The 19,611-nt window shown below is 36.8% G+C and overlaps 2 protein-coding genes across 8 annotated transcripts; both read right to left on the reverse strand.

Moving 5' to 3' along the window:
- Nucleotides 1-3,103: 3,103 nt before the first annotated feature.
- Nucleotides 3,104-9,869, reverse strand: LOC135584158 (eyes absent homolog). Of its 4 annotated transcripts, none has more exons than XM_065192395.1 (6): nt 9,739-9,869; nt 8,876-9,174; nt 8,287-8,454; nt 6,570-6,663; nt 4,287-4,478; nt 3,104-3,770 (listed from the first exon to the last, which is right to left on the reverse strand). In XM_065192395.1, the coding sequence occupies exons 2-6, from the start codon at nt 9,107-9,109 to the stop codon at nt 3,505-3,507; spliced, it is 954 nt and encodes a 317-aa protein (XP_065048467.1). In that variant the 5' UTR covers nt 9,110-9,174; nt 9,739-9,869; the 3' UTR covers nt 3,104-3,504. The 4 variants fall into 4 exon arrangements, with proteins under 4 accessions (XP_065048467.1, XP_065048465.1, XP_065048466.1 ...); XM_065192393.1 differs by having other exon boundaries at nt 8,876-9,217; nt 9,739-9,861; XM_065192394.1 differs by having other exon boundaries at nt 8,876-9,217; nt 9,446-9,752.
- Nucleotides 9,870-10,572: 703 nt separating this feature from the next.
- On the reverse strand, nt 10,573-17,469 carry LOC135679032 (uncharacterized). Of its 4 annotated transcripts, XR_010515143.1 has the most exons (9): nt 17,331-17,469; nt 17,081-17,225; nt 12,753-12,832; nt 12,581-12,659; nt 12,390-12,499; nt 11,873-11,937; nt 11,204-11,483; nt 10,986-11,101; nt 10,573-10,889 (listed from the first exon to the last, which is right to left on the reverse strand). XR_010515143.1 is itself a non-coding variant. In XM_065192398.1 (8 exons), exons 1-7 carry the CDS (start codon nt 17,421-17,423, stop codon nt 11,008-11,010), a joined length of 666 nt encoding a protein of 221 aa, XP_065048470.1. In that variant the 5' UTR covers nt 17,424-17,469; the 3' UTR covers nt 10,573-10,889; nt 10,986-11,007. The 4 variants fall into 4 exon arrangements, 2 of the variants coding, with proteins under 2 accessions (XP_065048470.1, XP_065048469.1); XR_010515142.1 differs by having other exon boundaries at nt 10,573-11,101; XM_065192398.1 differs by lacking the exon at nt 11,204-11,483.
- Between the last annotated feature and the right edge of the window lie 2,142 nt (nt 17,470-19,611).

The following is a 19,611-nucleotide window of genomic DNA, read 5'->3' on the forward strand; positions in this document are numbered from 1 at the left end:
CTAGTTTTTCTTATAGGTCAACATCACTATAAATCTCATGATGATGGTGTACTCATAGATCAAGGCAAAAAAATTTTGAATAACATTGAAAGGTACACATCATAATTTTTAATCTATTGTTATTTGATTTCAAATTTTTAGCATTAGTCTTCTGCTTAATAATAGCATATTACAGTTTTTATGTTTATAAAATTCTCATTAACTAAGATAATATTATTAGCAAATAACATACACCATTGGAGTCTATCATATAAATGATTAGTAAGTTCATCTATTATCGATATGAAATGTAGGAACTTAATATAGATCTTTATTTAATTCTATGTTAGTATAAAACTCACTACATACACTTCTAACTATAACATTAATAGCTATATTATTATACATAGTTTAATAATATCAATATAACTAGTGGAGACACCTTTTTTTTCAAAACCTACCATAATAAATATCTACAAACTTTATAATAGGTGATCTTTAAGTCAATAAAAACCGCATATAATTTTTTTCTATAATTTTTTTATTAATTATTTTAATAAATAAATAGCTTTTATGTTTGATTTTTTAAGCATAAAATTAAATTTATTTTATGATATAATTATTTCAAACCTTATCCTATTTTCGATAACTCTTTCTCAAAATTTCATACTATAGCTCATGATTTTAATTCCTCTATAATTTAAATAATTTTGTATGTGATCCTTATTCTTGTAAATTGATATTAAAAAACTCTTTCTTTATTCATTAAACTCTTTCTTTATTCAATTAAATATCTTTTTGAATTAGATAATTTTCTTAAATAATTTAGTTAACCAATCTATTATCTTGTCTCTTAAACTTTTTTAAGCCTTAATAGAGATACCATATGGTCTCGAACTATTAGTTTTTTTCATCTTTTTTAGAGCGTCTTTTACTTTACTAGCTCTAATTTTTTAAACAAATCTATTAATATTAAATCTATCGTTATTATTTATCATTAAAACTAAGTCCTATGTGGAATATTCTTTAAATAGTTTATAAAAATAATTTTTAATAAGTTTTTAATTTTATTATCATTAACAAGTATTCTTTGATTTTTATCTTTAATACATCTAATAATATCTAAATCCTTATAGTTTCCTAGCTTTAGCGATTCGATATATTTCTTTTTCACCATCTTTAGTACCAAACTTATTATACAATATATTTCCTATCTTATCATAGTAATATTTTTTTTGCCTCTTTTTAGATTCTTTATTTCTTTTAATTTTTTTCTATTTTTTACGATCTTACCCATATTTAAAACATGATCTTTTAGTAAAAATTACTTCTTGAACTTTCTTGTGCCACCACCAACTCAAAGTTATACTTTTATCTTTAACTTTACTGAGAATCTCCTTTGTTGAGCTCTAAATCTTATTAGCAATTATAGTTCAAAAAATATTAATATTGTCCTGTCTAAGTTCAAAGTCACTTCTCTTTGTATTAAATTCTCAAAAATATTTATATTATCATCTTTAAAATTTTTAATATTTAATCTTGATAAATTTTTCTACTATCTTTTTATTCTTTTATTTTCTACAACAAATATATAATACCATCAATCTATGTTGATTTATCAAATTTTCGTCATATACAACTTTACAATTCTTACAAACAACTTTTTGTATCTTTCTAGTAAAAAAAAAAGATATATGACTATGTGACCACTCTTATAAATAACTAAAAGTTTTTTTTTTCTTAAAGTAAATAACTATCATCTTTAATTTTTCTCTCCATAACCAAAGTTTCATGTATCTATTAACTATATGTTTTTCTTACATAACCATTCAAATCTCCTCTAATTATAAGTTTTTTTTATTATAAGCATTCCTCGAATGATATTATCAAATCTAAAATATTATCAAATCTTTTCCAAAATTCTCTCTTGGTTTCATCATCTGACTTTGAAGGGCATAAGCATTAATGATATTCAAAACATCTTATCTTTTGATAAATTTTAAAACTATAATTATATCCTCAAATTTGTGTACATCTATAATATTATTTTTAAGATCCTTCTTAATAATAAATCTTACATAATTTCTATATTTATTTATTTTTAAGCATATCAAATTTTAAATCTAGTACTATCAATATCTCTATATTTTTCTCCTACCTACTTAGTCTCTTATATGCAAATAATATTTATTGTTCTTTTGATCATAATATATATCTATTCTAATCCCTTTTTGAAGAAAGTGTTCTATATTTGAAGTTGCTAACCTAATCCACTATTCTAACTTTTTACTCTCACAGGTGCTAATGTGATGGACTACTTTTAAACATGATTTATATCATGTTTATAAATCATGATATAGTTTTATTGTTAGTAACCTAAAAAACCCTATATCCTTTTCATCATGCTTCAGATCGATATTAACATTGTTAGATAAATAAAAATATATTTATTTAATTTTTATAAAAACCCTTTTTTTTCCACGAAAGATATTATTTACAATAATAATTTTTTTATCATGAAATCTGGGAGATAAAACTATTTTTTTATTAACAATAATTTTTCATTTTGTTGCTAAAATATGCTGTAAACAACAATCATAAAGGAAGGAAAACAAAGTTTTTTGTTTTCAAAGTGTACTTTTATATATTTGTTTTAAAAAAAATCTTTTTTATCCATCTTGAACATAAACCAGAAAGGTAGAAAAAGAAAAAACCGAGGAAAGTGTATTTATTTAATTTTCATAAACAACCTTTTTTCCCCCAAAGAAAGATGGTTCCAACAATACAATTCTCACGAAATCAAGGAGATAAAACTATGTATTCTTTTCTTTTTGCCATTAACAACCTGATTTGTTTTCTCTTTTGTTCCCCTCAAAGATCCTATAGACAACGATCAGATTGTCACCATCATATATAGCACCAATTTGATAAATTTGATGCAAATTATATATATATATATATATATATATATATATATATATATATAATGCAGGCATGGAACCATCAGCAGATATATAATTCACATCACATGCATATAAAACCAGATAAAAGCTTCTACTGTATCATCAAACAAAGGCAGTCATCAAGAAAAGTGAAACAACATGCAACAGATACCCGAGATCACTGTTCAAAATCATTTTTTTCTTCAACAAATAAAACTGCAGTTTTCTTATTGAACAAAGAAACTTGGAACAAATATCTGACCACATGGCACTTTTTTGCAGATAAACTGGACGGTATATTTTGAAGGCCATGGAAAACAACACATCAAGTAACCAATCTGTTTGTTTGTGAAGAGTTGCACCTTGCTTCTGTAATCAAATAACTACAGTTAGTCAGAGCCTAAGAGCTAAATACAATAGCTGCCATGAAAGCATGGATACGAAAAGGTCTTCAGCCAGCTACTCAGATGGCACGCCTCTTGCAGAGAAGAGCTTCATTAGTTCAGATGACCTTAGAAGCAAAACAGAAGAGCTGGTTACAATTTGATAAGGATTGGACTGGTTGTGTGGATGTCGCATTGTTTTACCCTTTCATTTTCTCATCTTTGGAATCTTGTGGTCCATATATCACATCAATATAACTCTGGACCATTTCCATGGTTAGACCTGGAAACCGGTATGGGCTAGCGGGTCGAATATCTATTTTTATAAATGGCCATCTCATTATCTCTGCAGCGGCACATTCTTCTGTTCCATCCCCAATCACACAGAACCGGACATTAGGACTACCAAACCGTTCTTTGATCCATGAGAAGCACTGAAGCTTCCCCACTTCCCATGAGCTGTAGACTATCAGGGAGTGATGAAAATTTTCAGCAGTGCTGACAAAATGTATACAATTTTACATGCAATTGATTATGTTCCAAGCAATATTGTCAATTGAGTCTGCATGACCATAAAAATTAAACAACTGCATTAAAAAGATGAAAAGAGTAGGAGAAAGCTCATGATTGGAACTCCTGGTGTATCTAGAGGATGTGCAGCATAAAGTCTTTATTTAATGTGTGATTATTCAAATTACCAGATGAATTTGCACATAGCAATAGCTAGCACCTGTGGATTTTAGAATTAGCTTTCATTATGGGAATCAAGTTACATTTTGTAACAAAGTAATTCACTGGTTGAAGAGTTAGATGCGGAAATAAAATCAAGAGTTCTGGAATTCCAGAATATTGTGCTTCATGGGTCACAAGCAGAAAGTACCCAAGTTCATATAGACAACTAAATGATGACGCTTACCAGTTACTAGCAAATAGAAAAACAACAAACAAGAATAAATAATAAGTGATAAGGGAAAGCACATACCATTATTAGCCGAGATTAAATCATCCAACCGATAAAGCAAACACTTGGCGAGACTTGGAACCAGGGATCCCGAAGTAACTAGGACATTAATGCTTTGATCTTTGGTAATAATGGATCTAGGTGTCATTTCTGATGAATGATCACTTGCTGAAGGCTTAGTCTTAGCCAAAGTCTGTTCCAATAGAGCATGTGCTGCAACAAACAAAGAATAAACAGACACCATACAAAGGCTAGCTTCAATAAATACATAAATAATCAGAACAAAAGAAAAAGAATCAAATATGGAGCAAGCAAAATCTACTGCATTGTAATCATCCACTGAAGAAGCAATAGGTTGCTAAATAGTCAAGTCTTAGAATAACTAATTTCTACTCACAATGGTGCAATACCGTTTCAAATATTATATATCCAAGTTGAAAATCATTATTCTTGGAGGTGCATGGATTTACATGGTCCTCACAAATTCCCCTGGACTTGGCACCCACATTCTCCCTAAGAATCGACTTGGAAAAACCATTAGGAAATCATGAGTCATCTATTTTAGGTGACCAACGTCAACAAAAAATTTTGAAACCAAAGGTCTTAAATTAAGTAGGACTAAAACAATATATGAAATGTAATCTTAGTAATACTAGGAATCGACAAGAGGATAAAGCTAAGTTGGATGGCCAAAAAGTTCCGTGAAGTAAAAGTTTTAATTATCTTAGATCAATTACTCAATTAGATGGAGAGATTGATGAAGAATAAAATTATTATCAATAATATTCATAGAGTAGGAATAGGATAGTTAAAAATAACAAGAAGCACCAGGATTCTTATGTGATTATAGGATACCTTTGGGATTAAAAAAAATTATAAGATAATTATTAGACCAACAGTTAAGATGCAAAACATATACAAAAAAGTCTACGTTGCTGAAATGAGAATGTTGATGTGAATGTTCTGAGTCGATATACAAGATAGGAAAAAAATTATTTTTGTTCATGAACATGTATCATCTCGATATAGGATAAAATGAGAAAGAATCATTTAAGATGATACAAATATATGCTCAGAAGATCAGTTAATAGGTGAAATGATTATTGTTAGTAGTATGAGAAGAGACAGAAGAACACCTAAAACAACGTTAATAGAAATTATAAATAAAGATTTAAAATACTCTTAAGATATGGCTCTTTATAGATCCCAATAGCAACAAAAGATCCATATAACTTTATAGTTTATGGCTTTGTTGTTGTTGAACCTCAACAGAAAATTTTGATTGTAGGAAAATGAAGCAGCGCCATCTTCTTGAGGTATTCCATGCTGAGAAATCAGACTGCTTATGATTCCAGCTTAATGAGACAAAATCTTGTATACAAAGCTAAATCTATTACATCATGTACCATGCAACAAAACTTATTGGTAATAGCAAGAAAAATTAGAGTCTAGTTTCAAGAACCATGTTTATGGCCGCTACTACTGTGATGAAGTTTCTAAGTTCTCCCTGAGGTACATGGACCAGGTGGTTCCTCCATAAAGGCAGTAACACTGGCCCTAGAATTTAGCCAGAAATATATCTCATGTTTTTAAGGTCCAATTCAATGATTGCAAATGACACTATTAATTAGGTATAATTATTATTGCCTTGGTTCCATTGCCACACAACTCCATATGGAGTTATGGACAATCAAAGTCGGTAGTTCCTAGATGCAATTCTAAATACCTCAGTCAACAACTTAACATCCTAGTGAATTTCTTTTGGATTCCCTCCTAGGTCTATGCCAACATGTGAATTGCTTAAGTATATGACTCCATAGCACTTAACATCCCTGTCAGAAGATCTTATCAACTTTACATCCATCCAAAGACAAATGAAAGATTCCTATGTTGGAACTTCTGACAATCAATTGCTACTCATTTCTCATAAAATTTTGTTTTTCTCCTATCCAATACCTCATTAGAACTTAGTCCTAATGAGTTTAAATTCCATAAGTAACCTGCATATTCAACTAAACTGATTCCAAATTCTTGCATATAGTCCATCAACCTAACACTTAAACCATCATATTACTAGATGATAGGGTTATTTGGAACACAAACTATATAGATTCTCAATTACTTGCTTGTCTCTATCTCCTTCTTGGTCCAACATCAGATAGATTAGTACCTCAAGCTTAAAGACAAACTTGCATGAATAGTCTTAGGTCTGCAATAACAGGATGTCAATCAAAAAAGAGAGAGAAACCATTCGTCAATTTATATCTGTACATTAAATATGGCATCATATCCAAATCAACATACCTGAAGAAAGCCATCCACCAGTATAGCTATCAGTTAAACTGTACAGATCATTCCAGAGTTTAATCATCTGTTGGTCAAGTACCTTGTGTAAACCCTGCATTAACAAAAGTCCAGGATCAAATGCTTGAAAATCTACCATCCATTAATACATGGAAAAAATAATTAAGTTCCATTAAGAAAATTAAGAAAATAAAAATGCAAGCTTCTCAATGCACATCTTATTGATGTAAAACTTATTTCAAAAGCAGACCCCTGTAGTTTAAGCAATGAGCAAAGGCTAAATCATAATCGGTTATGCTTGACTGCAGAAGTCCTTAATGAGTCAATTTCAGTTCAATTCTGAAGCTTAATCAATTTACCATATAGTTGGGTTTAGGGAAGACACAACCTGATCAGATTGAACTTGCCACTATCTACACAATTTAAAAGTGCTTTACTTTGTAAACAATATGCATAGTGCTTTGCTGAAAGGGTTGAAAATTAGATGAATAAAAAATTAAGGCTGTACAAATCATGGGTTTAAATATTGTTGTACCAGTGCATATGGACCGATCTACCAGTCATACTAATGATCAGTGCAGCTTCATACAGATCAGTATTCAATTTTAAATTTTCAGTGGCATTGAGTGGTACAAAGTCGATACGGTGTCCAGCATACTAATATTTTACTAATCCAATAGGTTATCAAAATCAAGGTTTGACGTACTAAAGCATACTGCTCGATACAAGCAGTATATACCGGTCCGATAGAGGACCGATACGGGTGGTACATCAGTACATTCCAGTGTATCATGTATTGGTATGCTAGGTATAACTCATACTGACAGATGGTCGATACACCAGTACGGACCGGTAATGCAAACCATGATCAAAACCTGTATTGGACTAGTATAAACAACCTTGGAGGAAACAACACCAATCAATAATCAATATTATATCTCCATAAGATGAGAAACAAGCAAAGCCTCACAAGCTCTACAAAATTTGAACGGTGAAGTTATATACAACATGTGTTTGAGCAATAAGTTAGAACAATATACATTTCTATAGTTGGATTGTAAAGAAGTTCCCATTATCAGAATATCATTCAGTCACTCTAACATTTTGCAAGCAATACTGAGAGTTGATGCTTCATAAGTTCAAACTTTAAGAGTAAAAAAGTCTCTCTGACGAAAAGTTGGACCACAAGATTATATGAAGACATTCAAAAACAGAAGGTAACTTTTACTTCATATCATGTAACACAACCAAATTGGTGAAGTTAAAACTTAGCAGTCTAAGATGGAATAATTAATCAAACCACTAGAAAGGTTCAAAAGCAAACAGGAAAGAGGGCACAATTAATCAAAAGCAAACAGGAAAGAGGGCACAATTAACCATTCTGATAAACATTCCTTAGAGGATAGACAACTTAAGTAGTATAAGGAGCAAGGTTCAAATACCAATTGGACTGTTAAGACCAATGATCATATCGATTGCTTTTATATTATTTTTCAGCAATGGTACAATGCCACTTGATATAAAAGTACAGTACCAGTCTAACAAGATAAATCAGATCAACAATTTAAACCTTGACAGAAAGCACTTAAAAGAGCCCCGATTTTGTCAGATACCTTTTACTTCCTTACCTTCAATTGCTCATAATTGCACAATACAAAAATGACATGCATTTGTATGAATAAAGACTAAAAAAACAAAAGCTAACTTAAAGAAACACCTGAGAATACTTCTCCGCAATAGAGCGATGTCGATATGCAAGTTTCCTTTTATTGGCATCATCATAAGGAGAAGAAAATCCATCATTGCTAAAATCATAATTTGACAAATCTCTTCCATCATCATATTCACTCAGAGCATCGAGATATGGTTCATTATAGTTCTCAATCTGCAAGGCAGCATAAGTGTGAAAAAATATCAGTAACTGCCAAGCCAGATTCTACATGATATGCGGACACAACTAAGGTAGCTTTTAGCAAATACTGATCATGGCATGCCCTGCTAGTTAGTTAAGAGTTTTAAGTAATGAGCTTTTCAAAACTGGTATGCTCCAAATGGCTTATAGAAGAAAATTGTTTTGTAACATGCTTACAACTTAAAATAAAACTCAAGAAGATGCAAGTTCTGAACCACTATACCACACCTTGGATGTATGTTATTTCAACGCCCTATCATGATGTTAGGCTATTTAAATCATTCAGCATTATGGTGAGCTAATTGAAATGATAAAGTTCATGGTGACAGGTCTACAGAAAGCCCAGCCAGAAACAGCAAATCTACAAAACCAAAGCAGCTTTAAACAAACTAACCACTTCGTAGAAGAAAAATTCATCACAAACTCGAAGAATGTGATTCTCCCAATGCTTCCCAATCTCGAAACCTTTCTTTGTGTCCTTCATACCGTTAAAGACCCCTGCATATGTACCATCCAACAAGGACTTCAACAGTATAAGAGTCTCATCCATGTCCCATATATAAACCGTCGTAGGCTTGGAAATTTCTTGGTCTTCTCCAAAAGTAACTGCAGGAGTTCTATCCACCATCTCCGCCGCTTTCTTTACTGATCAATGCTGCTGCTAAATTCTAGGACATGTAGGTGCACCATTCACTAACAGAAAATAAGGTTGGCATGATCAGAGAAGCAAGGTAACCTGAGATCAATAGAGAACCAAAATATGCAGAGCTCTCATCAGAAACCCCTTTTTATGTGGTTTCAAACGCGAAAATAGAACAGTGGTAGGAAAAAAAAAAGGCGTAGCTTTCTACAAGAAAAAGATTACTGATTCGCAATAAGACCATCAGATACATCAAAAATGGCTTGAAACCTCTTTCTGTACAGTTGTTCAAGATTCAATGGCGCATAACCTAAGAGAACTTACATGATTATTCGCCAAAGAATAGTGATATGAGAATTCTTCAACAGAATATAGGCCAGAGATGAGCGAAAGAGACGCTTGGAAACAAATCAAAAGAAATCATTATTTGAGTAGATCTAAAACGAAGAGAGCAAGCAAATGATATCCCCAAAAGCTGTCCCTAAAACACAAGGAGCAAGGCGGAAAAAAGGCCGATCGCTTGATTCGAGAACAGATCAAGAATTTTGTTTTCTGCAGCTTAAAGAGGAAAAGAGAGGAGCGGTAGGGCAAAGCTGAGGAATGGAATCGCAACCCACCTCGCGATCTCTCCTCTCTCTCGCTGGATCCATCGACCGACCTGTTGCCATGGGCCGGACGCCGGGGAGTAAACATTTGCCTCGGTCGACAGCCATGTGCGGATCCGCTGTACCACCTTAAACATCGCGTGTCTCGTGATCACGCGTGGCAGGCCAAGGAAACTGTGGACCCCGTCGCCGAATCTCCATATTAAATGCTAATCGTACCCCCCCCCAGGAACACCCATCATGCACCTGCTTCGTGATTGAAGACTAGAGGCGACCCCGTCCAATATCCCCGATCAGCAGGCAGGAAAGATCGACGACAAATCCGAACAACCGACAACCGCAGTTTTCGGGATCACCGCACGTATCTCAACAATATAATGCGCGAATCTTAAGACAGCCCTGACGCACGAGGAGGTTGGGTTTCATGTTCGAGGATAGAACAGTTGGGCCCAAGTGGGGCCCAACTAAATGACAATGACAGGCCCAGTGCTCTTTGCAATAACGAATAACCAGGACCACACGTGTGAAGAAATTTTCTTTTTTAAGATATATATATATATAATATTGTATAATTTTTTTGATATTTATGTACATAACTTTCTTTTTTCACTTTATATATGTCTTGTATTAAGATCATACACAGTACATCCTAACAACAGGACTCAAATTAGTACTCGAAAACTCCACTTTGTCTTCTCCATCATCTTCTGTTCCTTTTTTTATACTGAGAACTGATCTTTTGACTGCTACTCCAAAGAGGAACCCTGTGGATGTGGAGTATCGAAGAGCAACCAAGTAAAATTAGGCTGTTCTGCGTAGCCCCAAGAGATCCATACAAGATGCTCATCCGAGAACAATCTTCATTGCCAAAATTTCATTAAACATGGAAAACAGTCAGTTCCTAGCTAAGTGAAAGCAATATGCAAGAACTCCACACTCCACTCAATAAACAGTCGAACAGGATAAACACAATCTTTAAAGTCTGTTCCAACAGTAAGATCTATGTACGTCTCACTTGGATCAATAGGCCACACAAATTTTCAGGGTGGAAATTTCCAACTATTAGTGAGACAGTCGAGTTCAGCAGAACTGCCATTTACCGTTCCCATCTTTGATCAAACCACTTGTAGCTCAATTGATGACTGCCTTTGGTTGCTAAAATTCTGACGTTGAGTAAGATCATTTAAGAAAACCATACAGTTCGAACATACAACTGATATGTAAGTTCTTCTCATGTTACAAACAAACCCTGTACTTACGGGTGGCAGGGTACCGAAGAGGTCAAAACTGGCCAGCCCTGATATCTCTGTCGAGTCGATCTGCATTAAGCGTGCCAGGAAGCTCCCGGAAATCTTCATTGAATATTGAGTATGCACTGCATCAAACAATATAGAGAAATTTTCCTGTTAAGAGCAACCGGCAAGACAAGAATGCAACGTGAAGGTAAATTGGCATTGGCAACAAAATAACATTTTACCAAATCCATCTGAAACATTGAAATAAGAACACAAAGTTTCTACTACATGTAAAGAAAGTTGATATAGCTTCATGTAAACTCTGGTTTTATTCATTCAGATACTCCATGATGAACATGTCTCAGCAACTTATCCACACACTGCACAAACAAAGCTGTTCCATACAGAGTTCAAAGTTGTTTCATTCTACGACTTCTTGTCATCGAGTAAGACGAGCTTGTTACAGTGAGATTTATGGTCCAGTGATGAACATGTTTTGTCTGCCGTTCTTCCAGTTTGTACCTGGAAAATGAACACATGAAGACTGACCTTGCCTTTCTTTCAGTACAATGATCAAGAGATCTCACCAGTTCAGATTAAGCTAAATGTTAGCCTACAACTATTAAACCATGCATATAATATGGCTTAGTTCCTAAAACTTTAACAAGTTTATGACCGATGGCCTCCTTAATGAAGAGAAACAGACAGAAAACAGAAAAGGTAAAACAAAAAAGTTAAGTACCATGTAAAAAAATCTAAAGACCAAAGAAAGCTGAAGTAAGATTCATGAAGACATATAAACTCTTATTCATAATCTTAGGATGTGAACTGAACAGTAAATCTCCAAGGCAACATTATAGCTTCTAAAAGCAAAGGGGAAATTATTTTACATTAGCCAAGAGACTGCATACCTTAGGTCACCATGTTGTCTCTTTCCAAGATTCAGAAGAATAATTAAAAATCCAGTGACAAGTATCTGCAAATAATATCAGCCGTCAGTTCCAGATATCAACCATTTATACAATGGTTGTCTATAATTTAAGATTTTTTTTTTCTGCTGGGCACTCCAGTATGCATACATCTGTTTTCAGCTTCAATTTAAACTTTTCTTTGTAAGAGAAAGGAAAAGCAACAACATACTGCTTAAAAGGGTTTGAAAGTGCACGCAACACTAAGAAGTGGGTGGAAATGAATGATAGTTAAGAGAAGGCCATGATGTTGCACATAATATACTTCAGTACTTGTTATACAGCAGAAGATGAATAAAAACTAAACCTGTTTAGCTTCAAAATTTTAATACATTCACTGATCATCCTAAGATGTTGAAATCAGACACACATGTTGCAACACATCTCAAATAAAATCTTAATTTCACGAAAAGAAGGATTATGTGTCACTTGAAACAAGAAGCTGGAGAAGCACACTTACATAGATGGGTCCTATATCCCATTTCTGAGCAACTGGAGCCAATAAGAACCACAGAATGATACCAATCCATGCCTTTAGACTGATAGAGAAAATTGCCATCAAGAAGATGCCTATGAAATTAAAAAGTAATAAAGTCATGTAATCCGCATAATTTATCTTCCAAGTGAAACAAATTTTGAGTTTATGCATACCAGGCAATCTCAATTTCTGATGAAGAAACAAGAAAATTCTTTTCTTCAACCAGTTTGCTGACTGTGGAATTTGAAATTTCTGAAACCAATATAATAAAATTTAAAAGGTAAAATAATAATATATGCTTTCTTTGGCTTCATTAAAAAAACACTTTAACTACTGCACACTTACCAATTCTTCATCATCATCATCATCACCATCACGAAGATGCCTTGCAGGAGGCTTAGGCACCACAGCTACTATAAGAGAATCTGGAAAAAGTATTAAAGTTAAGCATATTAAAGGTACAATGACAAACTCTTTTCCATTTGTACTTCAAGCTTCATAAACACCTTGCCTTTTGTTTACAAAACAATGACAAACTCTTTCCCGTTTGTACTTCAATTTTAGTGTACAAACACACCTAATCTAGAGAAAAATAAAGGCAACTAAGCATTTGCTTAATTCAAATCTTCAAGAGCATAAAATGGTCTGAGAAGCACATTGTACTACCTCATTTGGTGCAGGAAAACCACATGCTTGTTGTATTTCATGTCAATAGCTTGCACAAAACCTATACTTCACCACTGGGAATATTAACTATTGTTATTAAAGCAGATCCCACAGTTTGATGCATCATGACTATTATATGATTAAAAAATGAGTGTTATTGGAAATTAGTGCATAGTAATACAAAAGGAAAAAAAATGAGAGATTGATGGAATACAAATAATTTCTTTCTAGCAAAAGACTTGAATAAAGTCATCATGAGAACAGAAGCAACACAAAACAGGAAAAAGGGAATTCAAAATGGTTTGGCCATGATCTGCATAACCCAAAGGAAGTTCAGTAGGATAGTTACCCCAAACTTGATTTGATAGTCAATGATGGCATGGGACCAAACATACCATAGCAAGGGCTAAGATACTTAAATGTCAGTTTTGTGTTCAGCAAGGAGATTATTTTAGCAAAAGAGAAGAACCGTCTTGTCATGGCCTTAGCTGGAATTGCCTAAGGCATGAGGCACCCTTGCGGCTCATAATCGGAGGCTCCCATCTTGTTTCTTCTGGAAGAGAACTGGAGGTTCGAAAGGTGCTTTAGAGCTGCGGATGAGACCACCACTTAGCAGTTCACCTAACTGCTTTCTGAGTTCTGCCAACTCTGGCGGGGCTATGCGGTAGGGTGGTCTCGCTGGAGGCTTCACTCCTGGCTCCAGCTCAATTTTATGATCCACGCCTCTGCGTGGTGGAAGAGTCTTCGGCAACTCGGGTGGCATAACGTCATTGAACTCTTTCAGGACGTTCGCCACCACAGCAGGTTCTTGAATGGCCTTCTCGTTGAGTGGCTCTAACTTCATAGCAGCCACGATTGTCAATTCGCCTTTTCGCACCCCTTTCTTCAGTTGTAATGCCGATATGTGTTGGGGCTCCTTGGTTCCTCTCCGAGAGACGGGAACCACGCAGGGGTCATCGCCTCCCATCATACATAGGGAGTTCAAGAACGGCATCGGCACCAATTTCGCCGCGTGCATAAACTCCATTCCAAGAATCACTTGGAAGTCATCCAGTGGCACGGCCATCATGTTGGTGTTCCCGCTCCATATCCCGATTTTGATGGGAACTCCCTTCGCCACCCCGGAGATTCGCCTGGCCTCCGAGTTCACCGCCTTCATTCGGCTTGGGCTCTTCTCCAGGATCAACCCAAGTCGCTGTGCTTCTCGATCGGCTATGAAGTTGTGGGTAGCGCCCGTGTCCACCATTGCATGGGTTGTTTGGCCATTTAGCTTGATGTCCACATACATCGGCTCACTACTTCCTGCTTTTCGTAGCTTTGTCTTGATGTTCTCCCCCACTTGACCCCGCATGGCGTTCAACAAACGCATTGCTCCCATTCGGGGTCCTTGTGATTCCTTGTCGTCGCTGCTGGATTCAGAACTGCTCGAACTAAGAGCAACAGCTTTGCCCTTGTCCGATCGGGGGGGGGGGGTGTGGATGGAAGCCGTCAAAGCATTGAGTGCCTGTTTTTGTGGGCACTCCCTCACCATGTGCGGTCCTCCGCACAAGAAGCATCCTCCAGGTTTTGAGGCCTTGCCTTTCGGGTTTGGCCCTTTGTGGGAACTCTTCTTCTTTTGTTCACCCCCGAGCACCTTCCCTCGAGAATGTTTTGGAGGGCGATTGCCTGAAGATTGTTTCCTTCTCCCTGGGTCTTCGAAGGAAACAAAGTCGGTGAGTCTTTCTGCAGCAGCAATTGCCCCGACCACATCGGTAACATTCCTTCGATTTAGCTCCTGTTGAGCCCATGGCTTCAAACCATCGAGGAAGCTGAACAACTTGTCCTTCTCGGACATGTCCTGTATGTCCAGCATTAGTGCAAAAAATTGTTTCACATAGTCTCGGATGGTGGTACTCTAGCGGAGTTGTCTCAACTTCCTTCTTGCGACGAACTCGGTGTTCTCCGGTAGGAACTGAGTTCTCAACTCCCGCTTCAAGTCCTCCCATGTGTCGACTCGACACCGACCTTGTTGGATCTCCTCCCAACGGGTTCGCCACCAAAGTTTCGCATCTCCGTTCATATACATTGTTGCTATAGAAACTTTGGTATCTTCAGAATCGGGCCTCGTAGCTCGGAAGTATTGTTCCATGTCGAACAGAAAGTTCTCGAGCTCTTTGGCATCTCTGGCCCCTCCATATCGATGAGACTCGGGTGCCCTCAAATTTTGTGGCGGTGCAACGCGGGTGTTGCTTCCTCCTGCATTTAGTGTTCTTGTGTAACATGGCCACCTTTGAAGTGAGTTCCGCCACAACATCCTGTAAGTGTTGCACGGAGTCTTTGGTGTCATCAGACAGTCGGTCGACTAGGGCCTCGACCTTGTCGATCCTGGACTCTGCTTCCTCTTGCGAGCTCTCTACCCCAACAAGCCTTTGTTGACCATGGTAGAGTTCCTCCATGCTCGCTTCAAGAACATCCAGGCGGGTTTCCGCCGTTGTGAGTCTCTCCTTGTGACTCTTTTTCCCAGTTAGCGCTCTAGATTGCGCTTCCTCCGCTAGCGGAGAGTAGCCAACTTCTCGCTCATCTTGTTTGCTGCCGCGCTCCTCTTGAGTGGCTCCAACAGCATGAGAGCGAGTGTGCACATGCAGCCCACCTGCGGCTGCTTGGGGCAAGGGTCCGGCTTGCCGCGTCTTGCTTGATTCGCCACGATGCTTTGCCATGGCGAAGTTGCGAAGTTCGTTCGCTGCTCGCTCGAAGTGCTTGCCCGCTCTGATACCACAATGTCACGGCCTTAGCTGGAATTGCCTAAGGCGTGAGGCACCCTTGCGGCCAAAGACGCGAACTTAGCTTACGTTGCCTAAGTCGCAGGTCACCTTTACGGCAAAGGCGCGAACTTAGCTTGCGTGGCCTAAGTCGCGCTTCGCCCTTGCGATATTGCTCAGCAAGGATCAGCCCACTTGTAACCTCTCGCAGGTCTCGAAGGACCTATAAAAAGAGAAAGTTGATTAGTTCGAAAGAACGAGCAGCGGACAAGTCCCGACGTCTCGCGAAAAGGGGAAGCTTTATAAGCAATTCAGCGAGCACCTTGCGTGCACAAGAGAAAAGAGGGAGAGGGGGAAAACAAGGGCTTTAGAAGGTTGAACGAACAGTTGCAAGCCCATAAACAGCCGCTCACCTGGTCCCGGGCGTGACAACAAGTTCCCGTCAAGGCAACATGCGAACTTGCGAAAGAGTGTTCAATGCCCGGTATATATCCAAAGCCCCATCCAGCCCTGTGCCACCGAGGGGTTCAAAGGGGCTGAGATGGCTGACGTTTTGGTGAGCGGAGGCAGATTCCAGAAATCAGCCCGCGGCACGCGAAAACGAAGCTGTTTTAGGCTAATTTGGGGTTGTTTTGCTCGATTCGGTGAGCGGTCGCTTTGTAACGCTGCAGCTTGTTCGAACTTACATTTTTACAAGCAAAATGACCCAAAACCAAGAGAAAACATGTTGTCAAGCAACTGTACATGTAGGTGTGAGAGACGAACGGTTCGTTGAACGGAGTTGTTGCGAGTGCGCGACCGTTCGTAACAGTCTGTACCAATCTTGCTGCTTTTACATCTTCACAAATTCTCTAACTATATTTTTGGTACCATATTATTCGCTCTATTTTACTAGTGCATCGTTGGCAGTGTATGCATGGTGCCATGGCCTAAAAACTATGCTGCCGAAAACATTATTCAGGCTCTTGTCTACGGACTGTATCAGTTTATTGCACCAAAAGATTCTACAACTTAATACCAATTTATTTATTTTAGACTTTCTCATACGCAGTGTACCAACATTTTTGGCATCACGATCCCACTCTAAAATTCCAAAAGCCATCTAAAGCAACTGATTTCTCTCAAGCAAAAAAGTCCACAATTTGCAACTGTTGCAAAAAAAAATCTTTTTTGATCTTACGAGAACTAGCACAAATCTAAAGTAACGCAACTATTTCTGAGAAACAAACCGAACGATAACAAAGATCGAAAGGGAGAGAATAAACTTACCACCACCCTCTAAATTGATTACCACATCCTCGTCGCCATCATTCTTCTCCTTCTTGTCCCGAAGGGTCTTACCTCTCAGAACAAGCTTCAATCGCTCCGCCGGCAGCCGAAACTCCGCGGCAACCAATCTCCTCAAATCCGCGACCTGACTTACAAACCGGTTAAAATCATGAGATACGATTAGGGTCAGAAATCAAACAACCAAAAGTAATTTCCAAGATCATTAGGGTTAGGGTACCGATCGACCGACCTTGATGGGGGAGGGGACTCGGACTCTGGTAGGTCGGGCGGGGCCGACCGTTTTGACGGTGATCTCCACTGCCTCCCGCTCCTCTCCGGCCATTGCTCGCCGCTTCGACCCCTACAAATTAAGACGCATAAAACGGAAATAAAAATAAAACACAAGTTATTAAAGGAGGTCTTTGGTAGAATTATAGCCGGCCCAGTTCGGCCCATTAAGCCGTAATGGGCTTTCCTTATCTCCGGCCCAAGTTAGACATTGCTATGGTTTGGTTTCAGATGTAATTTTGGCATTTTTGTTTTTTGTTTTTTTCTTTTTTAATAATTTTTCTTCTTCATGTCAATATTAACAAATCTAATGTTAGGATTGAAAAAAATTTGGTGGGTGAGCTTCAAAAAGACTTCAAATTCATGCGGCCGGCACATCTTATTCGGTTTATTAATTAATTATACGAGTCACAATGATTAATTTCTTAGGCATTACTTTACTCACCAATATGTTCATATTTTAATTTTACTCTGATTTATTTTTCTAAATTGACAATGATCTCTTTCTCCGCTTATAAGGTAAGCGATAAGTCATTGGTCGAACTCAATACGAGCTGTTGCTTCTCAGATATCCACTTGGCAGCAGCCATTCCTTGAGTTGTGACAAGAACAGAAGCAACTGGTGGGTTGGCTAAGTTTTCAGCTGTAAGAGTAAGCAACAGCATGATCAACATATGACTTGGAAGAGCAGGTTGGCGATCCAAAAAGAGAGTGAAAATAGAAGATAAAAATAACTATTGAAGAAGCTTTAGCTTAAATATATTAACATGTCCCTCTCCTCTTCATACAGATTAGGAGAGAGGATTTTCCTCAACAGAATAGAGGATTTTCCTCGACATAGTAAAGAGATTTCATCATATAGTTGAAAAAATCTTATCTTCCATCATACCCACATAAGGGTTATCTTCTATCATGCCCCCAAGAAAAAGCTATAGCAATACTATAGTAGAGGAATAAACTGCAGTTGATGAGGAAGTTGCAGCGATGCTATAGTAGAGGAGGAAGCTACAGCAGAGGTGCAACAGAGGAGAAAGTTACAGCAATAGAAAAAGCTATAGTAATGCTGTAGTAGAGGAATAAACTGCAGTTGAAGAGGGAGCTGCAAGAGAGGAGGAAAATACATTATTAAAAATAATAAAAAATAATTATTATTATTATTATTATTATGAAAATAATAGAAAGATGAGGGAAATCTTATCTTCTATCAAAGAACACCTACACAGATTTGTGCATTGATTTTGCTTCTCTTTTTGTGAGATGTTGCATGGTTCTTGAGATGGTGAGGTGCATCTGAATTCTCTACCATTGATGGCATGATGCACTAGGTGTAGGATGTTTTGACAACATTACAGCAATTGGTTCTCACATAAAAACTAAAGAATGACCAGACAGATTTCAATGTTTGGTGGTAGAAAGGGTCTCATCATCATCATCCCCTTTTTTACTTGAAGCGACAGAAGAAATAATTTCTACACAAACAGATAGCAAGTATCACATCGTTGAGTCCTCTTCCATTAGCTTTCAATCATCCATGCATGAGCTTACATTGCAGAGATAATGGCAATCATTTTGTCATCAAAACCATTTTTGAACAACAGGATATGAGAATTGCTTCACATCACTGTGGAACATGAGTTGTTTAAATCATGCTTCGATCGACGTGTGTGGAGGGATGGATGGCTAGATACAAAGTCACCTTTCATTTCATATGTTTCAGGTCATTTGAGCTTTGGACTTTCATATGTTAACCACATATGGTTTGAGAAGGATTCTCTCCTACTTCTGACACTAATGTTAGAGGAAACACCTACATTGGAACAAATAATCTCTTTAGTTAGACCAAAAATAATAATTAAATTCATTACTCAATAACTTTGTAAGATTTATACCTTAGTTGTCTAAATAAACTCTCTTGCATCAGTGTTCAACTTGAAACCCAAAATACTCTTAACGATTATATTTTCTATGTATATAACTTGTGTTTTTCATGTATCTAAAGTATACACTCAAATGTCCATTGCTGATTTGGTTGGATGAAGTAAAAAAAGTCTCTTTAAAATATATTATACTCTTTCCCTCCTTCGCATTTTGGACCATTTATTTATTGAGATCGGAACTCTGATTTTAGAGTCCAACCAAAATCAGGCTATCGGATATCAAGAGTTGATTTTCTTAAACTAAAATTTTAATATATATTTAAAATATATTTAGAATGTCAAATATCAAAAACTATTACATAAGGC

Source organism: Musa acuminata, chromosome BXJ1-7 (assembly GCF_036884655.1).
Source record: "Musa acuminata AAA Group cultivar baxijiao chromosome BXJ1-7, Cavendish_Baxijiao_AAA, whole genome shotgun sequence".
NCBI classification, from domain to species: domain Eukaryota; kingdom Viridiplantae; phylum Streptophyta; class Magnoliopsida; order Zingiberales; family Musaceae; genus Musa; species Musa acuminata.